The sequence below is a fragment of the Lissotriton helveticus genome, chromosome 2_2 (assembly GCF_964261635.1).
Source record: "Lissotriton helveticus chromosome 2_2, aLisHel1.1, whole genome shotgun sequence".
NCBI classification, from domain to species: domain Eukaryota; kingdom Metazoa; phylum Chordata; class Amphibia; order Caudata; family Salamandridae; genus Lissotriton; species Lissotriton helveticus.
The window spans coordinates 525710669-525733922 of NC_136060.1; the positions used below are offsets into that span (position 1 = coordinate 525710669).

General features: G+C 47.6%; 1 protein-coding gene across 1 annotated transcript in view; it reads right to left on the bottom strand.

Annotated features, from left to right (window-relative positions):
* LOC144821935 (alanine--tRNA ligase, mitochondrial-like) overlaps positions 1-23254 on the bottom strand; it is a 189817-nt gene that overhangs the window by 71470 nt on the left and 95093 nt on the right. The window contains exons 14-17 of the mRNA XM_078679085.1: positions 18825-18965; positions 14349-14486; positions 9737-9846; positions 7772-7880 (exon numbers count right to left, since the gene is read on the bottom strand). Of these exons, the coding sequence (XP_078535211.1) occupies positions 7772-7880; positions 9737-9846; positions 14349-14486; positions 18825-18965 (498 nt within the window). The remainder of the gene's footprint in view (positions 1-7771; positions 7881-9736; positions 9847-14348; positions 14487-18824; positions 18966-23254) is intronic.

Sequence of the window (23254 nt, forward strand, 5' to 3'; positions counted from 1 at the left end):
TGAGAGAGAGAGAGTGAGATTGAGAGAGAGTGTGAGAGAGAGAGTGTGTGAGAGTGAGAGAGAGTGAGAGAGAGAGCGTGTGAGAGAGAGAGCGTGTGAGAGAGAGAGAGCGTGTGAGAGAGAGAGAGCGTGTGAGAGAGAGAGAGCGTGTGAGAGAGAGAGAGCGTGTGAGAGAGAGAGAGCGTGTGAGAGAGAGAGAGCGTGTGAGAGAGAGAGAGCGTGTGAGAGAGAGAGAGCGTGTGAGAGAGAGAGAGCGTGTGAGAGAGAGAGAGCGTGTGAGAGAGAGAGAGCGTGTGAGAGAGAGAGAGTGTGAGAGAGAGAGAGAGCGTGTGAGAGAGAGTGTTTGAGAGAGAGAGTGTGAGAAAGAGAGTGTGAGAGAGAAAGAGAGTGAGATTGAGAGAGAGAGAGAGTGAGATTGAGAGAGAGTGTGAGAGAGAGAGAGCGTGTGAGAGTGAGAGAGAGCGCGTGTGAGAGAGAGCGTGTGAGAGAGAGAGCGTGTGAGAGAGAGCGTGTGAGAGAGAGAGAGAGCGCGTGTGAGAGAGAGAGAGCGTGTGAGAGAGAGCGTGTGTGAGAGAGAGCGTGTGTGAGAGAGAGCGTGTGTGAGAGAGAGCGTGTGAGAGAGAGAGAGCGTGTGAGAGAGAGAGAGTGTGTGAGAGAGAGAGTGTGAGAGAGAGAGCGCGTGTGAGAGAGAGAGCGCGTGTGAGAGAGAGAGAGAGTGTGAGAGAGAGAGAGCGCGTGTGAGAGAGAGAGAGAGCGTGTGAGAGAGAGAGCGTGTGAGAGAGAGAGAGCGTGTGAGAGAGAGAGAGTGTGAGAGAGAGAGCGTGTGAGAGAGAGAGCGTGTGAGAGAGAGAGTGTTTGAGAGAGAGAGAGTGTGAGAAAGAGAGTGTGAGAGAGAAAGAGAGTGAGATTGAGAGAGAGAGAGAGTGAGATTGAGAGAGTGTGAGAGAGAGAGAGCGCGTGTGAGAGAGAGCGTGTGAGAGAGAGTGAGTGAGAGAGAGTGAGAGAGAGAGAGCGTGTGAGAGAGAGAGAGCGTGTGAGAGAGAGAGAGCGTGTGAGAGAGAGAGAGCGTGTGAGAGAGAGAGCGTGTGAGAGAGAGAGCGTGTGAGAGAGAGAGCGTGTGAGAGAGAGAGCGTGTGAGAGAGAGAGAGCGTGTGAGAGAGAGAGAGCGTGTGAGAGAGAGCGCGTGTGAGAGAGAGCGCGTGTGAGAGAGAGCGCGTGTGAGAGAGAGCGCGTGTGAGAGAGAGCGCGTGTGAGAGAGAGCGCGTGTGAGAGAGAGCGCGTGTGAGAGAGAGCGTGTGAGAGAGAGAGTGTGTGAGAGAGAGAGAGTGTAAGAAAGAGTGTGAGAGAGAAAGAGAGTGTGAAAGAGTGTGTGAGAGTGTGTGAGAGAGAGAGAGAGTGAAATTGAGAGAGAGAGTGAGATTGAGAGAGAGAGAGCGTGTGAGAGAGAGAGAGCGTGTGAGAGAGAGAGAGCGTGTGAGAGAGAGAGCGTGTGAGAGAGAGAGCGTGTGAGAGAGAGAGAGCGTGAGAGAGAGAGAGCGTGTGAGAGAGAGAGAGCGTGTGAGAGAGAGAGAGCGTGTGAGAGAGAGAGCGCGTGTGAGAGAGAGCGCGTGTGAGAGAGAGCGCGTGTGAGAGAGAGCGCGTGTGAGAGAGAGCGCGTGTGAGAGAGAGCGCGTGTGAGAGAGAGCGCGTGTGAGAGAGAGCGCGTGTGAGAGAGAGCGCGTGTGAGAGAGAGCGCGTGTGAGAGAGAGCGCGTGTGAGAGAGAGAGCGCGTGTGAGAGAGAGAGCGCTTGTGAGAGAGAGAGCGCGTGTGAGAGAGAGAGCGCGTGTGAGAGAGAGAGCGCGTGTGAGAGAGAGCGTGTGAGAGAGAGAGAGAGTGTGAGAGAGAGAGAGTGTGTGTGAGAGAGAGAGCGCGTGTGAGAAAGAGAGTGTGAGAGAGAAAGAGAGTGTGAAAGAGTGTGCGAGAGTGTGAGAGAGAGAGAGAGAGTGAGATTGAGAGAGAGTGTGAGAGAGAGAGTGTGAGAGAGAGAGTGTGTGAGAGTGAGAGAGAGTGAGAGAGTGAGAGAGTGTGAGACAGTGTACATGTTTTTCCCCCCACTTTCACAAACAAGACACAAAGAATGTTTCAAGCAGATTGTGCATCCCAGCTTGAAATGGACATCCCCATATTGTAAACGGACCTCTGCTCTTTAACGTGATGGAAAACTGGCTCGGTGTTTAGCAGTGAGATACACAAACACTTTAAGGGCATTTTTTTTCTTTATTTCTAACGTTGGCTGCAGGAAAAGGGACTCACTGCCTAGGGTCATACAAGTTGGTCTATTGGCTGGTTCATCCTACAACAACTACAACATTCAATGCACTGTTGCAATACCAGTAGGGAAATAGTTATTTTTTTCCACTGCTTGAAGAATATTATATACTGGGAATTTATACAGTTGTGTATACAATCTTATAAAATATGAAACCCTGTGCTATTAGTGAATCATTTGCATTATTCTCAATTTTCCACATTATTTGGAAGCAAAATGGAATGTTGGAACGCAACTGCGTGATAACATCTCACTGGCTTGCAGGAGAAGCTAGAAAACAATTCAGACGTTCCTCACATGGAAATGCATAGCTCCTACTGCAAACTCTCAGTAATGCAAGAAAATAGCCTTCGACAAATTTGAAGATGTAAACAATGAGACTGAGATGGCAAACAATGTGCAAATCAACTGTTCATGAGGTGTTCAGTAAATCTTAGGGCAGAGGGCCGCTTACAACAGAGCTCAGGGCAGTGTAAGATCTCACAGGTTGTAAGTGAGGTAAGTTATAACAGACGGTCACAATATAGTAATCTCTCTAAAAGAAATCCATTTATCTGTGTTTCCGCTTTCCTCTGGACTCAACACAAAGAATGGATTGCATTGTCTATGTGAACTGCAATGCTGTAGTGGTTCAATGTTCTACAATGTGGGCTAATTCCAAACTTTTCTTACCTCCTCTTTGGTGAAATTTTTATCAGTCCCCAGCAGATACGGGGTTATAAAGCTCTCTCCTGGTCGCAGCTGCGTCATGAAGCCATGGAAACAGAGGTAGCAAGCCAGGAACTTCCAGCGCTTGCTTTCCACATCACGCACTGGCACCTCTGGTGGCGGTGCAAGTGGAGGCTGGGAGCAGAGTCCTCATTATCTACAACCATTCTCTGACTGTTCGTTACTCTAAGGCTACAGCGCCCTCCTACTGGGAAGATAAAATATGCATCCATTACCCTTGGACGTGCCTGGCAGGAGCTGCTGTTTAGTACATAACCTGAGTCCAGTAGATGAGATCAAGCTTGCAAGCACCAAACCTGGATACTCCATAACTCCTTGCTAAAGTTGCACAAGCACCATTCGGCGAAAAAGTAATCAAAGATTAAAAAAAATACCACCAAATAAACACTGTTATACTTAAAACTTCTAAAAAAATCAAGGGTTCTGCAACCAAGCAGAGTGTGCCTAACACACAGTCAGACACAGTAGCATCAAAACACACTGCACCTTAGTGCGTCCAAATGGAGATCCTGGTCCAGGCCCATCAACTTCACGTTCCTTCCGTTCAGCTCCCCACTATCAATAAAAGGCCTCCTGAACCAATCCAAAAAGCGTGAAACCTCTAAATTTCACCTTAAAGTAGTGTTCTCACCAAAATGTCTTCTTTCACCTGCTACAACTAATGGAGGAATCCTACATTCCTTACCGCAACCCACAACAATACTTCTCTGTGTATTACAGTCACAACATTGCACCTTGGATACCGCAATGCCATTACAATCCGACTCTCTGCTAAAACCATCGTTGAATGTGACGGGCTGGGGCCTATGCGGCGCAAATCATCTTTGGACCTTGCTGGTTGGACATCACCCTGATACAGGTACAGATCAAACGAAAAATCCCACTTCAAGACACTGCATAGTACCCATGCCACGATCTGGTAGGGTGTAAGTTTACCTTGCCAAAGCCTTGGGCCAATGTAATCACGCTAGAAACCGGAGGTCAGCCTGCCTGCGCCTAGGAGTGAACAGGCTTCATAGCAACTGATATTGGAGGCATCCTAAAACACAAGACTCCTTTGTCTGGAATCCTCGACCCCTCCACTAGCGCAAAGGGAAAATTCCTGCGATTTCGCAGAAACAATCCACGGAAGCCACCATGCTCCAGAGAGGTCATATTCAAATGACTGTAGTTCTAGTGGTCACGCAGAAAAAACCTATACATAAAATAATACAAGAGGGGGGGGTCAGATCGGCAGGTGAACGCACACTAAACATTCAACAACACAGAGGGAATCCTCAATAGCACGAGGACAGAGGGAATAAGCACAACACCGCTGGAGAGGGAGGGAGCGGTGGGGGCCCGGGGGAGCGACGGAGGAGAGCTGCGGCAGAGGAAGGGGGGGGGGGGGAGGCGACAGCGCGACACCAGGACCCAGCCGAGACAAGCTGGGATATGAACCTGTGACTATGAGGTTGTACACAGGCCCGCCCCTACAGTGGATGCATCAGACCACTGAGCCACCAGCGCTGCGGGAGACCAACGAGGTGCGCATACAAGGAAGCAAGGGGCCATCAACAAACAGAAGTACGGAAGCATGGCGCAACACAGTACCAGTAATCATAGTAGAAACAGCTGAAACACAACCCAAATCTTGGAGGCAGTGAACATCCAACGTTGGATAATAATAAGAGAGTAATGTGCGTTATGGGGAGGCACAAAAGACACTGTAGTAGCGAAAACGAGGCAACTTCCCAAACGCATTGCAGCCCTGCTCCCGTGGGACAGCAGTAGTAAGCGCAACTCGTGAAAAACAGATTGCAACCGCAGGCAGACAAATTACCGTTGCCTACACTCCTGCCACCAAGTAACAACTCCGCCAGGTGAGCGCCAGCGGTCCCGCTACTAATTCAAAAGGTCAGGAGTACAACAGATGTTTAATTGTTAGCCAACTCAATCTATTTATCTACCTGTGAAGGATGAACGGCTGAGTGGTCATGATAACCCCATGCCCCAGAGCCCGCTAGAGCCGGGCAGAAATGCCACTAGACGTGGGGGGAGGAGCGGAAATCACAGGTGCCCACCCAGACATAGGAAAAAACAGACGCAATCAACGAGCGGCGGGAACCTGCGTAACGGGAAAAGCAGCCGCAGGCCGAGTCGGGCCAGAGGCCAGAACCGGTCCGCCCCTAAACACAGTATGTAATGACTGGCAGGCAACCTAACACAAATATATGTGTTTTCATATCAAACAAACACGGTTGATAGCCAACCGAGCCTCGAGGCCACAACTGTACATATCAACATTAGAGGGGGCCGGGGATCCTCGTGCTTTCAAGTACAACAGTGACAAACTGGCAGCCGCCCCAGGAGCAGGGCTGGAACCACTCCCCGCCAGAGCACACAGAGACGGGCCGCCAAACGGCATAGCACAAACGCCAGAGCCCGCTATAGCAGGGCATCAAGCCACAAGGTGGGGGTGGGAGCGCTGGGCAGACCACAAGTGCGAGGGCCAGAAGGTGGGGAACCAGTAACTGAGCCCGCTAGAGCTTGTCCCACTTACCTGTAATCTGGAGGAACTGCATCACAGAGCAAAACAAGACAAGAAAAGAGCTGGGCGAAAACGGGAGGCTCCTCCTGGTGCATTCCCGGGTAGAGACGCTGCGGGCCCAGCCGGGAGGACATGCTCAGCACGTAGCTGGTGGCCATGGGGAGTGCAGGCTGTGCGAGCTGCAGGACCGGGTGTGGTGCGGCTGCTGCTTGTGCGCCTTGGCTCCCGCTCCGTACCTGCAATCGTCCTGCCTCTCCTCAGCTGTGGAGACACCTTATGTTCGGCAGGCATGTCGCAGAGCTCCCCTTACTTCCCCAGGGGTGCAAACAGTCGCTCCTTCTCTGCTGATGCGGGGAAAAAAATGGCGGCCTCAAGCTTCGGGAATTTTTCGAATTCGGGGGGGGGGTGTTTTGCTGTCCTGAGTGGCGGACGATGTCACCAGCTAAAGAACGCAAAAAATCACGCCCCCGAATCCGAAAAAGACGGAGCTTATTTGGACGGACGGCTCTTTCCTCCAATGGCTGGCCTCTGTTTAGGAAGCCAGCCAATGGAGGACAGACAGTACAGGGAGGTGGGTTCTGAAGGCCTACTAAAAAACATTAATTCTCCGGACCGGAAGCTGTGCTTTGCACAGCTTATAGGTCCCGAGACCTAAAAAGGAATAGAAATTGGCATGGAGGTCTAATTCAAATTTGCCCAGATTGGATTTATTTGATTAACAGCGATGAACATATGAAGATCTTGGAGCAACAGCGAGCACATCAAGAAAAACATTCAATTAAAAAGTAGAGGTATCATTACACAAATCAGAGGCTTGTGACAAGGGGTGGCCACTACCCACTTTGTTGTGCGTCAAGGGAATTGTGTACATTCCAACTCAGCGGTAGGGAGTAGTTCTTAGGAGATCATCAAAGCTCTGAAAGACTGCAGGGTGCAGTAGGGCATAAATGGTGAAGAAATCAATGTTATGAAGGACAGTAGGGGACAGAAGAGCATCAATGCTGGTCAGATCAAAGCTCAGAAAGACAGCAGGGGGCGGGAGAACAAATCAATGGTGGGCGATCGATGCTCTGAAGGACATTAAGGGGCAGACGAAAAGATTATTATGGGAGTTAATGAAGCAGTTTTATTTATTAATATTTTTTATTTTATTTGAAAGTTTTATACAGCGCGAACCAGACCCTTGCGGGTATCAGAACGCCTTACAGGGTAAGTGTCTTCGTTGCTTAGGTACCAAGTGAATAACATAAGGTTCAATGCTGGCCAATGATAATATAAGCATCCTAACATAGATACATGGGTATAAGGTACATAACAAAACATTCAATGTATATCAAGCAAAATATAGATACGATATCCAGGAAACCTGGCTGGACAGTAGACAATAAAAGGTTCTGTATAGGAGATACGTTGAGTAGCATAATAACAGTAGTCCATGCTCAAGTGCATTTAGCCATGAAAAGCGATTCCACTTCTTTTTTTAAAGACGCCGTAGAGGGATTAAGTCTGGTTTCTGGGGGTAGAGCATTCCATATTCTGGGCGCCATTCCTGAAAAGGTTCAGGTATGTGTTTCTTCTTGTTGCATCTTTGTGATTTAAGTAGAAGGTTTTTGGCACTTCTTGAAGATCTCACGCCACATGAGGGCGCCAGTTTCTGTGCCGCATAGCTAGGTGCGTTGTGGTGAACGGCTTTAGGTGTCATACATGCTATTTTCAGATGTATTCTGGCTTCAAAAGGTAGCCAATTAAGGGATTTTAGGTCAGGAGATATGTGGGAGTTTCTTTTGGAGCCAGTGATAAGTCTTGCTGCGGCGTTGACTGAGGCTCTTAGAGGGGCCGTTGCAACTCTGGGGAAGCCGCAGAGAGAGACACTGTAGTCAACTCTCGGGATGAATAGAGCTTGTACTGCCAGTTTGAAGTCTTTAGGACCAGCTTCAGAGATCCATGTAATCTACAGGTAATTGTAATGTGCTTACGACGTACGCGGGTCAATGTGCTTGCCCCGGAGACACATGTGTATGCTGAGGTTTTATTCAATTGTCTAACATAGATCTGTAGGTGAATACACCTCCTTCACATGCGTATATTCTGTATGCCACAGGTTACCGTTTTGCTTTCCAGCCTCACTTCCTCCAAGTCTTTTTCTATTCAGTGCTTAGTTCTGTCTAAAATAAAATGGGACGTAGGGTGCTGGGACACTCACCTGCGCGGCCTGCTCTCCTGTAACAGCGATGAGGCGGCTCACTCCCTTCACCAACTGGCGCTCAGAAACAATGACCACGTCCCCCACGGTGCCCGTCCGCAGCAGGTGCCTGAAAGAGAGACGAAGTGTAAAAGGCATGGAGTCGGGCACAAAGAAACTGTGGGGCCGATTCACAGAACTAACATAAAGACAAAATCCTAAACTTCCTACTTTTGGTCTTCACAGAAGTTAGGAATTTGTCTTAAGTTTGTCTTAAGACAAACTTAAGACAAAATCCTAACTTAAGTCTGTCTTAAATCTGTCTTAAGACAAATTTAAGACAAAATCCTAACTTAAGTCTGTCTTAAGTCTGTCTTAAGACAAATTTAAGACAAAATCCTAACTTAAGTCTGTCTTAAATCTGTCTTAAGTCTGTCTTAAGACAAACTTAAGACAAAATCCTGACTTCTGTGAAGATCAAAAGTAGTAAGTTTAGGATTTTGTCTTAAGTTTGTTCTGTGAATCGGGCCCTGTGTATGACAACAGTGCAAGAGATCGGATACAAGCACACCACCGTGTACACATTGACTGGGTTTGTAAGTGGGGTCAGGCGAGGATATGTGCGGTACCTCCGTACCCGGCTTAATTCATCAAGGACATCCCCTGCACGTTAGTTCCCTCATGCGATGGAGAATGTGAGGTAATATTTATGGACATGAAAAACAACAAATACAAAAAGACTGTTCAGAATACTTCGTTTACACATGTATATTTAGGTGGTAATTTAGACTGGGGCACTAGTGCTAAAAACTGGAGTAGACGCTGTTCGAGCCTATTCCGAGAAGAGCATGAGTGCTTACTCATCCCAGCTTTTCATAGTTGGAGGTAACTGCTTGCACAACACAGGAGACTAGCAATAATGCCTGGAACACAGTGAGCACAAAACCAGTGCCCCAACTGTGATAACTGGTGCAAAATAAAAACAGTGATTGCATACATTAGCCTCTATACATTTGAGCCAATATAGAACTGAGTGCAAAGTCAGAGTCTGGCCAAAAATATTACTGAAATTGGGTGTGTTTTTGCTTTCAGTTATTTATTTATTTGAAAAATGTTATAAAGCGCGAACAAGATCCAGACGGGTATCAGAGCGCTGTACAAAGAGGAAGACTAACGTTGACGTGAAGAAACAGTATAAGTACAATACAATAAGGCAACATAAGAGGAACCTGACACATAAAAGTAAATGTGGGTGCTAGGGGAAGACGAGGTAGCATGTGAACAAACAGGTAAAAGCCCTACTAGACGGGCCGTACCGTTAAAGCATCACAGTACGTCCAAAGAACGACAAAATATATTTCAAACCCCCAGTAAAAATGATTGTCAAGCCCAAATTTCAAAACACAAAGTGAAAATGATTGTCAAGCACGAGAGGGGAGTGTCTAGCAAATGACACAAAGGCTATTGCTGATGAGGTTCATTCAAAAGTAGACATTTGATCTGTTTTTTGCATGAGGCAGTCGAGGGGTGGGCTCTGATCTCCGTCGGAAGGACATTCCAACTTCTTGCGGCCAGCCTTGAGAAGGTGCGATTGTAAGTTCTTTTTTTGTTGAATTTAGGTGGTTTCAGTCGTAGGGTATTGGAGCTTCTTAAGTTTTGTCTGTAACCAGAGAGGTCAAGTTTTTTTGCCAGGTAAACGAAGATATTGAAGTGAATGGCTTTATGTGTCAGACAGGCTATCTTGAAGCGGATCCTTGCTTCAATGGGAAGCCAGTTAAGTTGAATTAAGCAGGTGTAATATGATCATGCTTTCAGTTAAGTGGAGTGTGAGTATTTGTGCTAAAAGCACCAGAGAACATGCAAGAGCAGAAAGAGAAAACAACAGGCTTTGTTTAGAGCTTTGCAAACAAACCAGCAAAACTCGCACACTTCGTATCATGCGGCAGAATTTATTTGCAAAGGAGTGGGGGACTGAACGGAACTTACGTGCCACAGCAGAGCTCCACAGATGTCTGTGTCCCAGCCTGGGAATTTTCCTCTAGTAGTCGGTCCACGGAGAGACCAACTGACACCACCCTGACGGGATCGGGGTACACCTGAGCAGGTGAAGGGGAGCAGAAATTTAGACAGTAAGTTACTAGTGCACAGATTTTATTAAAAAACAACAAACAGTATGTATGTGTATAATCAACAAATACTGATAACAACACAGCCAGCTAAACCGTTATGAGACACAAACTGCAGAGAGCGTGGAGGGTCGTGGAATAAACTAGGGTTCTACTCTTGAGGGAGCCAGAGACTTGAACATTTTTTGCAAGGCAATCACATTACGTTTTATCGGCAAAGGGTAGAGTCAATTACTTCATCAGGCTTGTCGCATCCTTGGTACCACCCTGGAGCTTACAACGATACTTAAACGTCATCTAGCAAGTCAGGAAGGTGACTTAGGCAGCTCGAAGGAGGCGAAAACAGTCTTTTTGTGTAATTGACAACCGTTTGACCTAGAAAACATGGCTCATTTTGATGGCTACAAACTAGGGGTGGGCGGAATTTGCGTAATTGCGTTACGCAAATCTCGGCGAACACGCAGAAATTCTGCAAGCATGCGGAATTGCTTGTTCGTGATGCTTTTTTCCTGTTCGCAATTGCTGTTTGCGTGCTCGGGGGGAAATATCTCGCGAACACGCATTTTGAGAACGCTGAGAAGCCAAAAATTTCGCGAAGCCGTGGAACGCTGAATTTTGGGCAATTTCGCATTCTCTGCGGAACGCAAAATTACCCAAATTCCGCAAGCAAAACGGAATTTACCGCCCAGGCCTACTGCAAACCAAACTTTTTCAGAATGTATACTGTTATTCCCAACTTTGGCTAACATGATTCAAGAGGGTAAACTTAGCGGGCAGGATTGAAGTGGCGCAGAAGTGATTTAAGATTAAAAATTTATTAAAACTGGAATGTGGTCTACTGGAAGACGGATAGGAGCGTGGCCACATTTGGCCTCTCTTCAGAGCTTTCTATACTGTGGCACCCTCAATAGTATTTGTGATAAACAACTTCATTATCTACTCCCTGGCCCTACACACCCAGCCCAATCAAATGCACACTTGGCACTTCTTGTCACTTTTCCATGGGTGCACATGACTGCAGTGGTCGAGTGTGAATTGATCATGTGGATGCTGTGGTTCTGGCCCGAAGATCAGAGCTCCTCATGGTCTGGGCACACCAGGGGAGGAACGCATGCACTTGCTGGTGTAACACAATTTTTAATTTGCAACTAGACACCAGCTCATAGCTTTTAATCATAATGCTGAATCTCTCAAGACTTGCTTTCCTGTCCCAGGAGTCTTATTTCAGAGATCCTTATCGAGTTGGTACATACTGTGGAGACACTCGACAGAACACGCCTCGATATGGAAAATCGACAAATGAATATAGTTTAATGAGACAATGGGAGTCGTGTGGGTTGAAAAGTAGGGTGTTATATTTATAAATGAGGAGACCCTGGCAAGCATGACACAGAGTTTACTGTGAGCTTCAAGATCATAATCCATACAGGACAGCATACACTCCTTAGGCCAAACCTAAAGAGTTTGTTAAAGATGGTATTCACACACAACCCATGTAGGGATGTCGCCACACTAACTGGCACCCACCACCCTCTGCTGCATCACACTCCCTAGGAAAGCACCAACATCCCGCAGCACTGAGTCATCACCAGCAGATTAAGGGTCACTTTCCTAACATTTGCCATCTTCATGTGGTTTCGGCTCTCTAGGGGCAAAACAGGATAGTCGAATTGACTACAGAGTTAAATCCGCTCCCATTGGGACTGCACCAGCCACCCTCCTTACTTGGCTCTTTAGAAGGCAACCATGTCTTAAGGACATGGTACTGCAAATTCCCACTTTAGCGCTTGTTACAGAGCTAGTCGGTTTTTAAACACTCCATTGTTTCAGGTACGAGTAATAGATGTACAAAGAGAAACATCTTTCCAAGTCGTCCTTCGTTTTGGTAGCAAATGAAAGACAACTAAATGAAATGAAATTACATGAAAAGGGGATTTATAAAGCTCTCTTAACCTGCAGGTATCAAGGCGCTGCAAGGCAGGTTTTCTTATAGTTGCATATTCTGCGTTCAATCACAGCTCTTGCCCTTAAAACAGCTCCTGGTTAGAAATTCAAACCTGTGGAGCTACACATGGAAAACAGACACACATGGTTGTAGGTGAATCTGCTACTTACTGTTACTAGGCGCCGGTTGGGTGGAAAGCAGTCTGGCCATGTCATGAAGGGACTAAGAGCCCTATTTAGAGTTTGGCAGATTGGAAGGTTGATGGAATGAACTCCCCCCCTCTATCTCAACTTTATCGACTATGACAAAGTATTCGACAGTGTTGTCAGAGAGACCCTTTGGAAACTCCTCCGTAACTATTGTTGTGCCAGATAAACTCGCAAAAGTCATCAGGAACTCTTACGAGGAAATGGCCTGCAAGATAATCCATGGAGGACAAGTCACAGAAGCAGTGAGGACCGGAGTCCACCAAGGTTGTTGGCCCTTGCCTTTTCTCTTCCTGCTGGCCATAGACTGGATCACAAAGACATCCACAGCAAGAAGAAGAAATGCGGACGGGATCTAGTGGACACTTGTGATGCAGCTCGATGACCTGGAGATTGCAGATGACCTGGCCCTACTCACCCAGACCCATCTGCAGACACAAGAAAGACCAACAACGTGGCAGCCGCATCAGCAACCTTAGCCTCAACATCCACAGCGGAGAATCAAGTTCCTGAAGGCTAGCACAGCCAGCACAACCACAGTCACACTTGCAAGCGATGCACTGGAAGAGGATGAGGCATTCTTCTACATGGGAAGGGCCACAGACAAGGGGGACGACACATATTCCGACAGCAAGGCAAGAATCCGCAAAGCAAGTGCTGCCTTCATTCAGATAAAGAAGATCTGGTGCTCAAAGGCTCTAATGCTGGAAACCACCATAAAATTAGTCCTACTGTATGGAGCAGATAAATGGAGGACAACAGTGACCCCCACCAACTAAAACCAGTCATTCATCAACACCTGTCTGAGGAAAATCCTCTAAATCTGCTGTCAAAACACCATCAGCAACAACGAGCTACGGCAGCAGACTGTCCAACTCCCGGCTTAAGAAAAAATCATGAAAAGACACTGGGGCTGGATAGGTCACACCCTCCTTAAGCCCGCATCCAACACCACGAGACACGCCCTGACCTGGAACACTCGAGGGAAAGAGTTAGGCAGAGGAACACCAGGCGCTCAGGTCTCGAGGCCAACCGCAAGGAGGAGGGTGACACTGGGAGATAGATTGAAAACAAAACCAAGACAGAGATGGCTGGAGAGTACTGGTTGAGGACCTATACCACAAAGGGGGGGGTAGAAGGCATAAGTAAGGAGTGGAATGTCTGCCAAGAATTGCTTATATATGCACTCTAAATAGAGCAGATGGGACATAGGTCAATTGTATGTCAAGAGTTTGTAACTTTGGTCTATGGGAGGCAAATCCATGCCACAGTTTCTTAATACTGAGCAGAGAAACATTTACATAGGATGAGTCTGAAGTGGAACCATTTACACAGTCATTGGTTATCCTGAACATTAATCCAGTATTTGTAAAGCGCACAAGTACCCAAGGGTGTCAAGGCGCTGGGGGCCGTCGGGAAGAATAAGCGAGCCATTGCCCAGAGTCACATGGTTCTGGACTAACCTGCCGCCGGCTCCGGGGATCGAACCGTGAACCCCGTGGTCCGGAGTCAGAAGCCCTGGCCGCTGCGCCACACCTCTTCCACATCGTTCATGTATGTCAACAGGAGCGGACCAATATTGGCCCTCTCTTGACGACCCCAACTCTATTGATCCCAGGTTCCCGCTTTACTGGATTATACACCGGCTGGAGGGCACGTCATCCAGTGCCCCTAACAACCTTTCTGCACCCCAAAAAGAGAGAGTGACGTCTTGTGCAGTGTAGAGGAGACTCTTAAAGATTCAAATGGCGTGACTCAGCGTTCCATGTGTGTCGTACACATTTATAACCACACCTCGAAAGGCACGCAATACAGTCCCACCAGAAAACCTTCCTGCAGACTTGACCTGGCTCTATAAGGGGACAGGACTTTAACAGGTGCAGATATGAACAATCATGCTGCACTCTGTGTCTCGAATCACAGCATCTTGAAGAAAACATTTGTGAACACAAGTCACTTTGCTTAGTACATCTCACTCCAGTGCATGTCTTTAGATTGCATATTATGAATAGAAGAGACTGGTATGTTTCCAGCATGGCCTACACTTCAAATCCTACACTTAGTTATGTGTCAGGCCCCAACAAGGCCCTAGAAATACATCCGTTCCAGTTAAATCAGCTGTATCTCCCTGGTGGCATTAGCTTCTCCTCCGCACTTGGCACTTCCTCACCAACTCAAAAGATTTCCCGTTCCCCCCAATTGTCGATAGGACTCAGGTGGTTTTGATTTGTTCTCTTACTAATACACGGTGGGCCTTCTCTGTGCATCGTAGAATAAACTAAACATCAATAAATGTGTGGGTGCCAGGCCACTTTCCTTACCTCATCCACCTTCCGGAGTCCCGCAATGCTGTCCACCACCTGCACCGGCACCTCTGCGGTGTGGATGACCTCGTTCCTCTGAATCACTTCCTGGATCGCACGTTCTACTTCCTGAAGCTGCTGAGGGGTAACTGGAGCCTACAGGAGAGATGAGGGTTCAGATCAAACCTTTGGGACACATGCACTGGTTTGGCATTTAGGAGGTTCCGAGGGGAAGAGATGAAGTGTTAGGCTGATGCCCAGGAGCACACAAACACAGAAATGATGGCAGCCAATAAAGCAACAACTCGAGTAACAGAAAGTAACAGTGATGGGTCCGCAGAGAAGACCAGCTCTCCTACGCTGCGCAGGTACTGCACTCCTACCTGGCATCGGGAGTCTCCGCCTCTGGCATTGTAGCAGAGTACAGCAAACACATGCGAGTAATGATTGTCTGTACCCTAAGACAAAGTCTAGTCGAAGCAGCAGGTCAGGAAATAAATGCGCTTTGAAGATTCTGGGATCAATATGTATGCACATATGTCGCCAGCGGAGGGAGTGTCTCTTGGAGACATATACTATGACTATCTCAGATGTGAAGGCCTTCGTTCTAGTGTTTCCTGCTCTAAAGCCTGTCATATACATCAACATACTCATGAGCTGATGCAGGAAGCCACTCACAACTGCCTGCCGAATACAGCGCCTACTGCAGAGCCTGACCAGGGTCGACTAGCACTCTAACCGGCCACAAGATGAAAAAACAACAGTAGACACAATCAGAATAATAATATTAATGCCAACACCAATATTTATACCAATAACAATAGTAACAAGCATTGGCATAGCCAATAGGTCTCGCCTTTGGGACCTTACAGGTGTTTAGCCATGCAACACTTGATGTTGTTGCACCAAGGATATTGTGCTGGATAAATAAACACATATAAGGTCTCAAAGGTGAGACCTATTGGCTATCCCAATGCTTGTTTTTTTGTAGGCATGGGCGTTTAAAGTAATGTATTTGCCAACAATCCAAGGATATTATGCTCACTCACCAACTCAAACCAAGTTGCTCAGTTCCAAAGTTGGCAGCTCAAACAGTTAAGCCACATATTTTCCAAAACCTTAAAGAGGTTTTTTTTTTTCAGTTGCTTAAAAACATGAGCATTCACGCATAGCAAAACAGAGCAGAGGTGGAGGGCACAGAGAGGTGGTGGAGAAAAGTGTTTGCTTTGAGGATGAACAGTTATTTAGAGAAACTAAGCAGTGGTGCTGCCCATGCAGGCTGTAGTTCATTATACTTTTTACATCAGCAAAATTGTTGCTATGTTATCATGTTCTTGATTAAATGCTTTTCCACCATGGTTGAAATGTAAAGGTGGATTGGGGGTGATGTATATATACAATATATACCATCGATGGGACGGCCACTTAACACTTCTTGTATGTGTGGGTGCGAGGCATAGGTATGTCGGGAGCGTGCATTACTGCACATATCAGGTCTGTCCGAGTATGCATTGCTTCACAGTGCTGGAAAACTCAGGACTCAGCTTGCTGGGCTAGAAGAGCTGGGTTAGCACATGCTTGCATGTGGTAAATGTAGTCACAGCTGTTGCATGGACGTATACAGTTGGTTATGCAGAATATGCGGTCATAAGTAGAGGAGAGTGAGGGAGCAAATGCCTAGAAGTGAAAGATGCAGAAGTGTGTTGTTGAGAATGAGACACTTCCAATTGGTTGGCCTTTGATTCTGTGATGCATTTAGGAGTGTGCATAAGGGTTTGGTGAGATTAGTCTGGGACTGAGGAGTTGAGGAATGTAGTTTTGAAGCTTAGGTGACCGTCTGGTATCTGTGGCCTTATGGGCAAGAATTAGGTACTCAGACTTTCTTTACTATGTTTGAAGAGTAACACATAGCCTTCTTTTTGTCCGTTGTTCGTTTTTGTGGGTTTCACAAGTACTGTCCTGGGAAGCGCTTGCTGAAAATACACCGCTCGCGAGTGGTGCGCGCGTGAGAGAGAGGGGGGAGCAGGAGGTGAGCCCGCGAGGGGTTCCTGAATCCAAGTTTTGCTTGTAGTTGGCGGCAGTGCTGCATTGCATGTCTTTGTGTGTTGTAATTTATTTTAACCAAGTACTGTCCTGGTAAGTGCTTGCTGAAAATACACCGCCTGCGAGGGGTGCGCCCATGTGAGAGAGAGGTGGAGCAGAAGGTGAGCCCGCGAGTTGCGCGCGTGCGCGCACTTGGGAGATCAGTCTGCTCATTTTCAAGCACTGCACTCGTGCTTGTGGCGCGCCGCTGCTCGCTCCTGCAAGGTGGATGCCGCCACAAGCACGAGTGTGTGCTTGAAAATTAGCAGACCAATGGCTAAAGGCCCTCCTAGAGCAGCGCATGTGCGCTGCCTTGGCGAGACCTAAAAAGTATTAGCAGTATTAATAGTTACAAATTAATTAGAAATTGGTAAAAATAACTGAAATAATAATAATAGTAGCAGTAGTAAGTGCAGTGATAATAAAAATAATTACAGTAATACTGGCAATAATAATAGTTTCTTGCGTATAACCAATGTGCTTCACATAACACATGCTGATATACACACATTCTGTGACCGAAATTGGTTCTCATGCAAGTACTATTTAAAAAAATAATAATAATTTGATAAATCGAACAAAACATAGACCTACTGACTGATTCGGGGAACAATTCTGGACACTGTACTCATGAAACCATGAAATACACCTTACATGTTCTCCTCTCTCTGTGCTCATTTGACTGACCTGTGGTGCATCTTCGTCCAGCTGAGGATCTTTCCTTAACCCCTTCACTGCGGCGGCTATTCCGCCGCAGTGCTAAGGGGGCGGGGCGGAAGAGCGGCGGGCGCATGCTGGTGACGGAACCGCTCCGTCGCCAGCGTCGGTTGCGTTGTGCTTATGACGGAGCGGTTCCGTCACGGCCCCGCCCGCTCAATAGAACGCTCGGCACGCCTGCGCGGCGCGGATTCCGCGCCTGCGCTGAGCGTTCTATTGAGTGACGGAACCGCTCCGTCATCAGCACAGCGCGTCCGCGGCTGATGACGGAGCGGTTCCGTCATCAGCAGGGGAGGGGTTAAAGTCATATGTGAGAGCCCACACCAGGGCAGAATGATTCTTACAAACACAGGACCCACTTCAGAGCTCAGGAGGAAGTCCCCGCAACTCAGCCCTCTGCACCCTTCTCAGCCTCCATACCGCTGCACTCTTCCCAAACCCCATGCCACTGCACCTTTCCCAGCCCCAACACCTCTGCACCAGTCAGCTCCCACACCTCTGCACCCTTCCCAACCCACACAGCTGAGAACACGTTCCAGCCCCCACACCTCTGCACCCTTCCCACCTTCCTTCGTAAAAGCTGGAATGTGTTAATGATTATCAATCCTTAATTAATTATATAATAGTATAGGAGTAGACTGACAACCTGGCAACCTGGCCTAACCCCTCACCGTAGACTCATACCACGTCCACCTCATGCACCATGGGCCCTGCTTGTGTTGTTTTGTTCCACACATGTGAAGCACAAGTGACTTCATGACCTACACTCTCTATGTGACAGAAAAGTTCCTTGCTACTCTGTGGTGTAAACCAACTCCATAAGCAAGTTTAACCAACTCATCATTCCCTAAGATCCGGCCACAATAAAGCGGTCAATGTGTAAGTATAAGAACATTAATAAATACTAGGGGCCAGATGTAGGAAGCCTAATACCGGTCGATAACGGCCGAAATTACTGAATTTCAGACGTTACCGACCGGTATTAGGCTTTTCAGATGCAGGGGCCTAATTTAAGGATTCGGTAATTTACCGAATTCTTAAATACCAATTCGGTAAATTAGCGAATCCTTAATGTACGAAGCACTTTTCACTTGTAAGGATTCGTTATTTACCACCAACTACAAGTTGGTGGTAAATAACAAAACCCGTTAAAAAAGCAATTTTGTGCTTTTTTCAACTGTGCCATGTGGCAGACACACATGCCCTTAGGGCATGTATGTGTGCCACATGTGCACCCAGGGGTGAAACAGGGTGTCAATGTGACACCCTGCCACCCTTGTAAGTCTACCCCCTTTTACCGATTAGGTATTTACCGAATCGGTAATTCTCTTTCATTCGTATGGGCATACAGGCCCATAGGAATGAATGGGGAATACTGAATCGGTATTTACCGAATTTTACCGATTCGGTAACATTTAGCGAATCATTAGCTACATATCATTTACCGATTCTAAACTACCGAATCTGTAAAATTCGGTATATTAGAATCGGTAAATGATATTTACCTACATCTGGCCCTAGATCTCAACGGTTTTCAGCTGCTGAAAAATGCTGGGTTCACCACGCGGCTCGTACAGATTGTGGTGTGGGGTACGTAAGCAATGAACCTGTCTATATGTCCATCGTCCACTCGTCTTCCATTCCGCATGTGCCGTGCCATCAATACTGCTCTGCAAACCCAAACACCCGTCTTACCTTGGTGCTGACATCAAACCGCAGCCGGTCAGCAGCGACATGTGACCCTCGCTGCTCGGTGCTCTCTCCCAGGACACCGCGAAGGGCAAAGTTTAGGAGGTGGGTAGCGGTATGTTTCACCATACAGGACAAGCGCTGCGTCTGAAAACAAAGGAGTGTTGGTGAATTCACAGGGAAAGATCATAGGAGCAGGCACTGGAACAGAGAGGAAAGGAGAGGAGCTAGACAGGAAGGGGGAACTAACAAGGAAAGATCATAGGAGCAGGCGCTGGAACGGAAAGGAGAGGAGCTAGACAGGAAGTATTTAGTAACAGGCACAGGGGGGACTAACAGGGAAATATCATAGGAGCAGGCACTGGAACAGAGAGGAAAGGAGAGGAGCTAGACAGGAAGTGTTTAGTAACAGGCACAGGGGGGACTAACAAGGAAAGATCACAGGAGCAGGCACTGGAACAGAGAGGAAAGGAGAGGAGCTAGACAGGAAGTGTTTAGTAACAGGCACAGGGGGGACTAACAAGGAAAGATCATAGGAGCAGGCACTGGAACAGAGAGGAAAGGAGAGGAGCTTGACAGGAAGTGTTTAGTAACAGGCACAGGGGAGACTCACAGGGAAAGATCATAGGAGCAGGCACTGGAACAGAGAGGGCAAGGAGAGGAGCTTGACAGGAATTGTTTAGAAACAGGCACAGGGGAGACTCACAAGGAAAGATCATAGGAGCAGGCACTAAGAAAGGAGAGGAGCTAGACAGGAAGTGTTTAGTAACAGGCACAGGGGGGACTCACAGGGAAAGATCATAGGAGCAGGCACTGGAACGGAGAGGAGAGGAGCTAGACAGGAAGTGTTTAGTAACAGGCACAGGGGAGACTCACAGGGAAAGATCATAGGAGCAGGCACTGGAACAGAGAGGGCAAGGAGAGGAGCTTGACAGGAAGTGTTTAGAAACAGGCACAGGGGAGACTCACAAGGAAAGATCATAGGAGCAGGCACTAAGAAAGGAGAGGAGCTAGACAGAAAGTGTTTAGTAACAGGCACAGGGGGGACTCACAGGGAAAGATCATAGGAGCAGGCACTGGAACAAAGAGGAAAGGAGAGGAGCTAGACAGGAAGTGTTTAGTAAGAGGCACAGGGGAGACTCACAGGGAAAGATCATAGGAGCGGGCACTGGAACTGAGAGGGCAGGGGGAGGAGCTAGACAGGAAGTGTTTAGTAACAGGCACAGGGGAGACTCACAGTGAAGATCATAGGAGCAGGCACTGGAACAGAGAGGAAAGGAGAGGAGCTAGACAGGAAGTGTTTAGTAACAGGCACAGGAGAGACTCACAAGGAAAGATCATAGGAGCAGGCACTGGAACAGAGAGGAGAGTGTGATGTATTCCTATAGGTTCTGTATCGATCCCCCTATTCCTGACCCTATTCTGGTTAACAAATTAACTAGCAGCCATCCCATGATGCAGAAACCGTTATCTGATTACGCCAGACCACGGCACAGGAGCGCGTTATCTGATTAGGTCATAACGCTTGCCATCTAATTAGGCAAGCAATATTCCTCCAGCCCCTGATAAGGCATACGGAGTTCTCAAAACAAATCAAACCTATGACAACCTGGGAAAATCCCTGCGGCCATTGTTTTGATTTCTCAAAGAACTTCAGTAAAAGAATGTGCTAACGACCAGCTCGTATGACATCCTTATTGACGTATCTATGTCCATCCTTACGTCAATCTCGGCACCTTACAGGTATAAATATTACCGATATTGCCTTAAGCAAACACACGCGGTGGTGACGAGATCGGAGCAGCGAGACTTGCCAAAGCCCAGCAGAGAGCGAAGCCACCGGCGCTGCCCCGCCTTCCTGACACGCTGAGAACGAGACGCTGCTTTCTCCTGCCGAGAAATCCAGCTCCGGCGCTTCCGAGCAGCCCTCGCAGGCAGCTTGGAATATCGAGACCTCAGACGAGAGATACTATCCCTCAACCATCCTAGATCTCAGGTACAGAGCTGAATAACCCCTTACAGAGAATTCTTGAGTCAGTCACTTGGCAAAACAAACTTAACTTAAACTGCTACTTTCTATCCCCGCCCACGTATTAGGCTTAGGTCAGGTACACTGGGGTAGGCATAGTTAAAAGCACCAGTTGAGTACTATTAGTTAAATGTATATGTGTATGTATATATTCTGTCCATTTTAAATAACGTATGGCTTAGAAACCATATCAATGTTTTTACAGTATTATTTTATAATTCTGCTTTTATTGTATGCACTTTACTTAACCATAAGTATTGCGATAATATCTTATCCATTTCTCTTGTACGAGAAAAGAGACTGATCAATAAATAACATCTTTTATTGAACACGCCCGTCTCTTCCTTTCTCTACAATCTGGTGAAACTAAGAATGCACGTACTGACTGAGTAAAATAAGTTGTCTTTTGTTTTCACACGACTCTAGAGATACACTCTTGATTAGGGGAGAGCAAAGTTGTCATGTTCTATGGTTGTCAGAAACTAAATCCCTTCTTGTCTATCCAGGGAGGTTCAACTCCTCCTTGCCTATTTGAGAAAGTTTCTAGTGAACTCTGAGCTAGCTGGCAAACCCAAAACTTTAAGTCTAATATCGACAGTAGAAGACCTAGTTAACGTCTGGTCTAGGTCTATACTATTGGAGGTATTATTCCAATGCGCAGAGCCTATTGGGATAATAGGAACTACACTACATGGCGCCCAACGTGTTTGGATAGGCGATAAAACGAACGCAAGACTTTAGAGTAACTCAGTCGTGCTCTTTCACTCAGACCCCTTTTTCCCATAATACTCCAAAGACGTCTGGAGTGGGTGAGAGGTAAAATCCGCCAAACCTCGCAGGAGGGAACTCCTATGTATGGTTCTTGGTTCAATCAACGTTGAAGGATACACTGTTCCAAAATATTGTGCATCTAATCTTTGTTTCCACAAGAAACCTGATCTGCAAACAAACAGAATAACCTTCCTGACAGTAAAATGCCAGGAAGTGATGATGAAAGAGAGAGAGCTAGAGTAGCAGCTGAACTAATAGAAGCTGATAATACTATGCAAGAAGCAGACCCGGATATAAAACTCATCCCGGTCAACATAAGAAGATCTATAACGTTAAAACTTATAGAAAATGGACTGACACCAAGAGGTGGTACAGTCATATTCGTAATTGAGGCACACGAATATCGGCAGACAGAGGTATTCTATTCATGGATAAACTTTCCAGCAGCAAATGCTGTAACAAAGGAGTTCCACTATTATAAAATAGAGGAACCTCCGGATACCTACACTCCTTTCGAGGAAGTGGAAGTACCACTCAAATTCCAAGAGCACCTGCTCTTGTTTAATGGCGCCCTAAAACATAATAATCACATCACCAGGCTCGGTCCACTAGGTAGACCAGGAGCAACATGGCCGGTCCTAGCCGGATACACACCACATCCACTCACCTGACTGCTGCTACCATTGTGCTTTGAGAGGGAACCCGACCATCTGTGCTGCTTACTGCGTTGTCAGACGCAAGGAATCATCAAGCTCTCTTTGCTCCGTGCGGCTGCCTCCCCGGGGACTCGCTGGTGTGAGCGGGAGCTGCTGTCTGCACGCTCTGACCTTCGCTCCCAGCTTGAGTCTCCAGGGTTGAGGCGAGGGCAAAATCAAGAACTGCACCTAGCCCGGGGGACTGCGAGGACCAGCAACCCCTGCCTGGGGCAGCTGGAGACTCTTCCCCCAGGCGACACGCCCACGGACACGCCCACCGGCGATCCTAGTACTTTAATTCGTGACACCCGCTTCGCGGGCGCCACTCACCTGACTGCTGCTACCATTGTGCTTTGAGAGGGAACCCGACCATCTGTGCTGCTTACTGCGTTGTCAGACGCAAGGAATCATCAAGCTCTCTTTGCTCCGTGCGGCTGCCTCCCCGGGGACTCGCTGGTGTGAGCGGGAGCTGCTGTCTGCACGCTCTGACCTTCGCTCCCAGCTTGAGTCTCCAGGGTTGAGGCGAGGGCAAAATCAAGAACTGCACCTAGCCCGGGGGACTGCGAGGACCAGCAACCCCTGCCTGGGGCAGCTGGAGACTCTTCCCCCAGGCGACACACCCACGGACACGCCCACTGGCTACGCGCATAAAGCAACAAGTAGACTCACGCGACGCGGGACGCGCGCGGGACAAAGCGCGGGGCCAAGCCCGGGCAAAGGGCGGGCCGTCTGTGGCCGTCCGGGGACGATCGAGGACGGGACGGGCCACCCCACTAACATCGAAACCAGGAGATCAGGTCCATCTGTTCACTTGATCACAATACTCCCTAATGATGGCTTTAAAAAAATTGCGCTCAAGAACAATTTATATGAAACGCATGGGTACCGATGCAGCTATTAGAAAATCTGTCGATAAATCTATGAAACCAGGTCAAATTTCC